Genomic DNA, 9,398 nt, shown 5'->3' with positions numbered 1-9,398 from the left:
TTTTTTTGTAGAGATGGGGGTCTTGCTATGTTGCCCAAGCTGGTCTTGAACTCCTAGTGTCAAGTGATTCTCCTGCCTTAGCCTCTCAAAGTGCTGGAATTTATAGGCATAAGCCATCACGTCTGGCTTGTTTTTGTTTTTTAGTCACTGTGTTGCAACCCAGCTTCAAAAAACTAAGGGAGGCTGGCCACAGTGGCTCATGCCTCTAATCCCAGCACTTTGGAAGGCCGAGGCAGGTGTGGATTGCTTGAGCCCAGTTCAAAACCAGCCTGAGCAACACGGCAAAACCCCGTATCTATCAAAAAAAGAGACAAAAATTAGCCGGGCATGGTGGCGCGTGCTTGTAGTCCCAGCTACTTGGAAGGCTGAGGTGGGAGGATCACTTGAGCCCAGGAGATGGAGGTTGCAGTGAGCCGTGATTATGCCACTGCACTCCAGCCTGGGTGACGGGAAGACCCTGTCTTTTTTTTTTTTTTGAGACGGAGTCTCGCTCTGTCGCCCAGGCTGGAGTGCAGTGGCCGGATCTCAGCTCACTGCAAGCTCCGCCTCCCAGGTTTATGCCATTCTCTTGCCTCAGCCTCCCGAGTAGGTGGGACTACAGGCGCCCGCCACCTCACCCGGCTAGTTTTTTGTATTTTTTAGTAGAGACGGGGTTTCACGGGGTTAGCCAGGATGGTCTCGATCTCCTGACCTCGTGATCCGCCCGTCTCGGCCTCCCAAAGTGCTGGGATTACAGGCTTGAGCCACCGCGCCCGGCCTACCCTGTCTTAAAAGAAGAAAAAAAAAAAAAAGGCCGGGCGCAGTGGCTCACGCCTGTAATCCCAGCACTTTGGGAGGCCGAGGTGGATGGATCACCTGAGGTCAGGAGTTCAAGACCAGCCTGGCCAACATGGTGAAACCCCGTCTCAACTAAAAATACAAAATAATGAGCTGAGCGTGGTCGCAGGTGCCTGTAATCCCAGGTACTTCAGGAGGCTGAGGCAGGAGAATCACTTGAACCTGGGAGGCAGACGCTGCAGTGAGCCGAGATGGTGCCATTGCACTCCAGCCTGGGTGACAAGATGGAAACTCTGTCTAAAAAAAAAAAAAAAAAAAACACACACTAAGGGGAAACAACGCCCACAGGCTGCGGAGAGCAGGTCGGCCTTGCAACATCCTCCTTGGCTGGGGCCTCTGGCAGGACAGGAACCTGAGTGTGCAGCATGTAGGAGGCCCAGGGACAGCGAGTGCCAAGGGGGGAAGGAGGCAAGTTCACATACAGCCACCTTGGGATCCAGTGCTTTGATGCCTGCAGAGAAGTCCCACCCAGAGACACCACCCACCTGCCCTCAATGGGGCAGTGTCAGCCGAGTCTGAGCCCCCGACGCATAATGGCCAGCCGGGAGGGCCCAGGCTGTGGGGTTGCTTTTTAACGTTCTTATTTATTTAAATATGAAAAAACATTTAATCTCTTCCCAGTTCATCTGAAAGGAGGTCCGTCCCCTGGGTAAACAGAGGAAAGCAGTTCTGAGGGTTGGGGGGAGCATGGCTGCTTTCCCCAGCGTGGCCCCCGTGTTCCCCACCCTCTTTGTGCCCCGGATCTGCGATCCTGAGTCCAGAAGAGCTCAGCAGGAAGCGGGGACTGGGAAGCTGTTGGGAGCCAGGAGGGCCCCGGGGCCTCTGTTCTCTGCCCCAGGGCTTCAGCCACCCTGCAAGTCCCTCCGGACAAGGCAACGTCAGCCCAGGCAGAAAACTTAAGAGTCCCTCCTAGAAAACCAGTGATGTGCTGGCCTTTTCAGGGCCACAGGCCCCTTCAGCTTCACCAGAGATGAGAAGGTGCCGCCCGCAACAGGGCTGCTGGTCACAGCTCAGTGCGTGATGCCTTGGCCACAATCACCAGCTTGGACAGCTCGGCCTTGAAAGCCCCGGGCCTGTGAGCCACTACAAGAAAGAAACACATGGTTGCGCCCTGAACGTTGAAAATTCTCAGAAGTCCTGAGGATTTGGGGTGGGGTCCACGGTGGGGGCTGAGCAGGGAAGGGGAGCAGTCTCCAAAGCAGACTCCCATGTGAAAAGGCCCCAGGCTCTGAAAGTCTTACAGGTGATAAGACAGGAAAATGGTGGTGTGGAGGGTGAGGTTGGTGGGGCTAACAGAGGTGGCAGGCAGCGGGAAGCCACGGAAAGACCTGAAGTGGGAAGAACCCTGGTCATTTGTGCCATGTTGTTGAGAAGAGATGCAGAAAGGGGCCAGAAGCAGCCCAGGAAGGAGATGATCCCGGCCTGAACAGGATGCAGGGTGGGTCAGGCTGCAAGACCTCCTGCTCAGTGAGTGAACCTGTCTGAGGCCCACATGACACTTCTCCAGCAGGGTCAGAACTCTGGCTTCCACTGCTACACCCAAGTCTCCTGGCCCTACCTGCTCTGTCCACTCCCTCGCCTCCCACCCTTGCCCCAGCTCGGCACCTCCGATTCCTCTTTCTGCTTAGCACTGGCCCCATGCAGCTGAACATGGCTTGAGGACCCTGGTGCTGCTCAGGCAACCAAAGGAGGACCCTGATGTTTCCCAGTGACCCCTGCAGCTTCCCCTCGGCATGCCACGGTCCCAACTTCAAAGCCCTGATGGCTTCTACTTTATTTCATTTATTTATTTTATTTATTTTTTTGAAATGAGAGTCTTTCTCTGTTGCCCAAGCTGGAGTGCAGTGGTACGGTCTCGACTCACTGCAACCTCCGGCTCCTGAGTTCAAGCGATTCTCCTGTCTCCACCTTCTGACTAGCTGGGATTACAAGCATGTGCCAACATACCCGGCTAATTTTGGTATTTTTAGTAGAGACGGGATTTCACCACCTTGGCTAGGCTGGTCTGGAACTCCTGGCCTCCCAAAGTGCTGGGATTACAGGTGTTAGCCACCACGCCCAGCCCTGTTTATTGTATTTGAGACAGAGTCTTACTCTGATGCCCAGGCTGGAGTCCAGTGGTGCGAACATAGCTCAATGCAGCCTCAACCTCCTGGGCTCAAGTGATCCTCCTCAAACTCCTGACCTCAAGTGATCTGCCCACCTCTGTCTCCCAGAGTGCTGGGATGACAGGCGTGAGCCACCACGCCCAGCCTAATTTTAAAAAAATTTTTGTAGAGACAGGGTCTTGCTACGTTGCCCAAGCTGGTCTTGACCTCCTGGGCTCAAATGATCCCCCACCTTAGCCTCCTGAGCAGCTGGGATAACAGGCATGAACCACCGCGCCCAGCTAAGATAAAGTTCTAGTGGCACACAGCCATACCCATTCATGGACATACCGTCTGCATCAGCTTTGTGCCACAATGGCGCAGCTCAGACAGAACGTACAGTGCCACAAAGCTGAAGATATTGATGAGGTGGCCTTTACAGAACCCGTTTGTGGATGCCTGGTCTACAGTCTCCAGGGACCCCTATGGCCGACCCCCCTCTCCAAACCGCCCCGATTGCCCGCCCTTGGATGGGGGTGTCGTCACCTCTACTCCATCCCCATCTTTCCATACCTGCTGTTTTGGTCACTTCGAATTCCTCCGTTTTCAGGGGGACGTCGCTTTCCCTTTCAAATGCAGCTTTAGACTGAAAGAGAACGAGCGGAAACTTTACCAGGGCCACTTCAACGCTCATCATTACAACGATTCAGTTTGCTTTCCAAAGAAGCACAGACTAAAGCTTTGTGCTTTTACTAAAGAGGGAGAGGAGACTTTTTTGTTTTGGAGCCAGGGCCTCACTCTACTGTCCAGGCTGGAATGCAGCAGTGCAATCATAGCTCACTGCAGCCTCAAAGTCCTGGACTCAAGTGATCCTCCTGCCTTGGCCTCCTGAGTAGCTGGGACTACTGGTGCACAGTAACACATCTGGCTATTTTTTTAACTTTTGGTAGATATAGGGTCTTGCTATGTTGCCTAGGCTGGTATCAAATTCCTGGCCTCAAGCAATCCTCCTGCCTCAGCCTCCCAAAGTGCTGGGATTACTGGCGTTGAGCCACCGCACCTGGCCTGGAGAAGTCTTTTCTGGCATATACAAGAGAAGCCAGCAGCAGCAGGTTACCAACCTCCCCGTGTCCCGGCGCCTCCTGGTCTGGGGGCGTCTGTGTGCCAGGTTCCTCCAAATTACATACCCTACCTCTGCAGGATTCGCTGTCCCCTCTCCTCCCTGTCCCCACGGAGCCCTCTCGTGGCGGGACATCTCACAGCTGCCCCAGTGCACAGAAACCACACTCAGAGCCTGCCCCACCCCAAGATACTCACGTAGGCCATAGCGTACTCGATTTCGGCGCCTCGCACCTCTGCCTTGAACTGTGTGAAGTACAGATAGGACTTCCCCTGGGGCCTGCAGAGGAAGGGGGGCGAGGGGGTCAGGCCAGGCCTGCTGGGTCTGGGTCTGTGAGCCCTGGAAGTAGCCCCACCAGGGACCTGGGCTGGGGTCAGCAAGTCTCATGCCTGCTTCTCAACATGGACACCATTCCCAAACACTGCTGACTGGGAAGGATGGATAGGGCCCTCTCAACATCAGAGCCTCTTTCCTTTGTGTCAGAATGTTTTGGGTTTTTTTTTGGAGACGGAGTCTCACTCTGTTGCCCAGGCTGGATTGCAAGAGCACAGTCTCACTCACTGTGGCCTCTGCCTCCTGGGTTTAAGTGATTCTCCTGCTTCAGCCTCCCTTGTAGCTGGGATTACAGGCACCTGCGACCACACCCGACTAATTTTGGTATTTTTAGTAGAAACGGGATTTCACCATGTTGGTCAGGCTGGCCTGAACCCCTGACCTCAAGTGATCTGCCCGCCTGAGCCTCCCAGAGGGCTGGGATTAGAGGCGTGAGCCACCGTGCCTGGCCCCTTTGTGCCAGAATGTTCTTCCAGCTCATTCACAGACATGCCTCTCTCCTCTGTGGGCTGGGAGCTGCTCTGGGACAGGACCCCATGTCCATTCACTGCACATGGCTTCTCGGGTGCCGACAGCAATCCAGGTACTACGATGGGGGCTAGGGCTGGACAATGAGAGGACAGTAAAGGCTTCCCAGAGGGCGCTGACTAGGAAGTACAGGAGTTAACTAGGAAGTGGGGAGGAGCATCTGCCCAGGTCTCTAGGAGGCTACTAACGGGGGCTTCTATGGAACTGGAGTGGCAGGTGCCGGAAGGTGACAGCAGGGGATGATGGCATCTCTGGTGTGAAGAGAGTGTGATGGGGATGGAGGAGCAGCAGGGCGGCCATTTCTGTGGAAGCCCTGGCTGCGGTTCTACGTGCATGGGTGGGGCGAGGGTATCCAGGGAGCCCCTGGATTCTTCTTTAAGCCCTAGCACTGCCAACAGGCCTGGTCAGGGAGGGTCCAGTCACTGTCTGAGATGGGGAGGCCTGGGGTGGCAGGTCTCCGGGGCTGAGCATGCCCCTGGGGAGCTTTTGTGGCGGTTGGACAGGAGGATTCAGGCTCAAGGTGAGCCCAGCCACCATCCCAGCTGCTCCAGGCCTGCACCTGCCCAGATGCTTTCTGGGGAGCCGGCACTCAGGGCTCAGGGGTCCGTGCGGGGCAGTGGCCTGCACAGACAATGGTGACCGTGGGCTTCCCCGTGACTACAGGGCGACCTCTGCAGGGTCTCTCCGGGGTGATGGGGCCTGTCTCCTGTCAATGACCCTGCTGATGCCTCCTGGGCTGGCCTTGGCCTGCCTGTGACGCAGCCAGTCCCATGGAGTGGGTGAGAATCTCCCCAGAAATGACTGGGTGAACACCTGCTGTTTGTAAAGCACCCTTCAGGGGATGGCGGGTCAACGCCCACACGAGGCAGCAAATCACACCCTGTCCTTCAATTAAACGTCGCCATTCCCTGATCTCCATCTCTCATTTGTCAACGTGCTTTAACCTGACCACAGCGGTGGAACTACAGCTTGGACTTCTCCCTCCAAAGTGTCTGCACAAAATAAATGCTCAAGAAATACCCACCATTTGGGCTGAGACATTCTGGGCCAAGGATCAGGGAAGAAGGGACAAGATTCCTGAAGCCCCTGACCTCCTCCCCACTAGGGGCCCGACGGCTTCCTTCCCTTCATGTCCTTTCCCAGATCAAGCTGGGATTTAGGCAGTGGAGTTACGAGAATGAGTGGGACAAGTGGAGCTGGATAAGCCCATAAACCATGAGCCTGACTGAGGATAGCAGCAGAGGCCGAACCAGGCAGTGCCTGGGGAGACTTGGGGAGGGGCTGCGGACCCAGACGCGTGTGTGTTTGGGCAGATGGAAGAGAGGCACAGCTTTTGTGTGATTCCCAGATGTCTGCACCCCAAGAAGGCTATGAGCCATCAGGCTGGTCCTTCAGAGAACATGCTGGTAAAGACACACCTGAGGGGAAACAGGAGGTCATGCTGGGGTCCCTGCAGGCGCCAGCTGGGGCCCCTTCTGGCGGGACACACTCCCTGGGAGATGGCATCATCCAAACCTCCACGGCCATTACCCCACAGACTCCCACACCTGTCACTGGCTTAGCTCGTCCCCAGTCCAGACCTGCACCAGCTCCGCCAGTTCCACCAGGACTCTTCCCAGCATCTCCCTCCTCCTCCCACCCCAGCTGGCTGATTCCACAGTCTCCAATCTGTGCCCTCCCCATCCACCCTGTCCTCATTCTACAGCTTCCAATCTACCCTCCCCACCCAGCCTATCCTCATTCTACACAGCCTCCAATCCCCTCTCCACCCACCCCATCCTCCTTCCACACAGCCTCCAATCCCCTCTCCACCCACCCCATCCTCCTTCCACACAGCCTCCAATCCCCTCTCCATCCACCCCATCCTTATTCCACACAGCCTCCAATCCCCTCCCCACCCACCCCATCCTCATTCCACACAGCCTCCAATCCCCTCTCCACCCAGCCCATCCTCATTCCACACAGCCTCCAATCCCCTCTCCACCCAGCCCATCCTCATTCCACATAGCCTCCAATCCCATCTCCACCCACCCCATCCTCATTCCACACACCCTCCAATCCCGTCTCCACCCACCCCATCCTCATTCCACACAGCCTCCAATCCCGTCTCCACCCACCCCATCCTCATTCCACACACCCTCCAATCCCCTCTCCACCCACCCCATCCTCATTCTACACACCCTCCAATCCCATCTCCACCCACCCCATCCTCGTTCTACACACCCTCCAATCCCCTCTCCACCCACCCCATCCTCGTTCCACACAGCCTCCAATCCCGTCTCCACCCACCCCATCCTCATTCTACACAGCCTCCAATCCCCTCTCCACCCACCCCATCCTCATTCCACACAGCCTCCAATCCCGTCTCCACCCACCCCATCCTCATTCCACACATTCTCCAATCCCCTCTCCACCCACCCCATCCTCATTCCACACACCTTCCAATCCCCTCTCCACCCACCCCATCCTCATTCTGCACAGGCTTCAATCTGGGCACACCCCCTACCCCCGACTCCGTCCTTGTCGGTGCCTGGAGGGGCTCCCTGCCTCAGTCTGCCTCCTTCAGTCAGAGGCTTATGAGCTCCACAGGTTCCTGCAGGGAGCCCTATGGAATGGGACTCAGCCAGGAAAAGAAACGAGGCTGACACACGCCTCAGCACGGATAAGCCTTGAGGATGTCACGCTCAGTGAGAGAAACCAGACACCAAAGGCCACACAGGGAGGGTCTGATCCCATTTCTATGCAATGTCCAGGACAGGCCCATCCATAGAGACAGGAGGGAGATGCGTGGCTGCCATGTGCTGGGAAGGGGAATGACTCTGATGGGAACAGTTTATTTTCAGGGGATGAAAATGTTCTGGATGCAGAGGTCTGGCTGCACACCTCTGAGAAAGTACTACATGCAGCTGAATTGTGAGCTTAAAATGCTGTGTTTTATGGAATTTTATCTCAATTTTTAAACATTGCCAAAAAGGGCCAGGCATGGTGGCACACGCCTATAATCCCAGCTACTCAGGAGGCTGAGGGAGGAGAATCGCTTGAACCCAGGAGGCGGATGTTGCAGTGAGCCAAGATCGCACCACTGCACTCCAGCCTGGGCAACAGATGGAGACTCCATCCCCCCCCCCCCAAAAAAAAAAAAAAAAAAAAAGAAAGAAAACTTGCCAAAAAGCCCTTTGGTGAGTTCGTGTCACCCTCAGGGGAGGGTGGAGCCCCTCGGGGCCTTCCTGGGCCCTGGTCGATGCTCCGTACCCTCTGAGCTGCTTCTCCTTTTCCTGGGACGTTGCCCCGCACAGGCTCCCCTAGTCTCCCCCAGACCCTCTCAGCCTCTGCATCAGTGCACTTCCTTGGGGAGCAGTCGCGCCCCAGCCACCCCCCACCTGCACGTGCATGAGTCCCCCTGCTGGCCTATCTTCCCCTCCAGGGGTGCCGCCCCCATCTGTCTGGCCGTCCTTGTCCTCTCTCGTTCCCTGCCTTCCGAAGCAGCTCCCGGGGCCAGCGGGCAGGCCAATGGCAGCCGGAGATGCCATCCCCACCCCGAGCCTCACCTCCAGATGGTGCAGGTGAAGTGCTGGTGGTCTTCGCTGGTCCCCAGACTCATCTGCCATTGCTGGGGAGAGAACACAGCGTGGGTCAGCGCCGGACACACAGGTGCTCTCGCAGAGTTCCAGGTGTGCCTCTGATTCTACAGTCAGGCCACCTCTTCTGCACCTCCCAACTCAGGGGCTTGCCACTATATCCCCTGCCCCGCCCTCCTGGTGGCCTGGGGTTTGCTGTCCATCTGTGATCAGGGAGCCTGCCTGCGCCACATCCTTCCCATAAAAGTGGTGCCTCAAATGAGAACCACCCCAAGGTGGCTCCCAAGGATGGGGAGATAAGAACAACGTTTTTTTGTTTCTGAGACGGAGTCTCTCTCTGTGGCTTGGGCTGGGGTGCAGTGGCAGGATCTCGCCTCACTGCAACCTCCACCTCCTGGGCTCAAGCAATCTTCCCACCTCAGTCTCCCAAGTAGCTGGGACCACATCCAGCTAATTTCTGTGTTTTGCAGAATCACTGTCTTGCCAATATTGCCCAGACTAGTCTCAACCTCCTGGCCTCAAGCAATCCTCCTACCTTGGCCTCCCAAAGTGGTGAGATTACAGATGTAAGTCACCACGCCAGGCCTAAGAACAACTCTTAAACATATAAAAGTATGTCCAACATCGTTTATGAAAAAAAAAAAAACGAAACGCAAGCTGAACTACAGTGATACCTTTTTCTCCTAGGTCAGAAGGGCAGAAGGCCCACTGTCTGCTAACACACCATATGGGTGTGAAAACCAAGGCTATCCCGAGTTGTCGGTGGAGCTGCAACAGGTACAAACAAAAGGGAAAATGCAGGCCGGGCGTGGTGGCTCACGCCTGTAATCCCAGCACTTTGGGAGGCCGAGGCGGGATGATCACTTGAACCCAGGAGTTCAAGACCAGCCTGGACAACATAGTGAGATCCCCAAT

The 9,398-nt window shown here is 56.0% G+C and overlaps 1 protein-coding gene across 4 annotated transcripts in view; it reads right to left on the bottom strand.

Annotated features, from left to right (window-relative positions):
• Window positions 1-1,401: 1,401 nt before the first annotated feature.
• The window catches only part of MYDGF (myeloid derived growth factor), a 408,533-nt gene continuing 400,536 nt past the window's right edge, over window positions 1,402-9,398 (bottom strand). For all 4 annotated transcript variants that reach the window (XM_050770876.1, XM_050770875.1, XM_050770877.1 and 1 more), the window contains exons 4-7: window positions 8,454-8,515; window positions 4,242-4,323; window positions 3,498-3,570; window positions 1,402-1,920 (exon numbers count right to left, since the gene is read on the bottom strand). In XM_050770876.1, the coding sequence (XP_050626833.1) occupies window positions 1,841-1,920; window positions 3,498-3,570; window positions 4,242-4,323; window positions 8,454-8,515 (297 nt within the window). In that variant the 3' untranslated portion in view covers window positions 1,402-1,840. The remainder of the gene's footprint in view (window positions 1,921-3,497; window positions 3,571-4,241; window positions 4,324-8,453; window positions 8,516-9,398) is intronic.

The sequence above is a fragment of the Macaca thibetana genome, chromosome 19, assembly GCF_024542745.1.
Source record: "Macaca thibetana thibetana isolate TM-01 chromosome 19, ASM2454274v1, whole genome shotgun sequence".
NCBI lineage: Eukaryota > Metazoa > Chordata > Mammalia > Primates > Cercopithecidae > Macaca > Macaca thibetana.
Note: the sequence above shows the minus strand (reverse complement) of the source record. Positions and strands in the feature narration are given on the sequence as shown.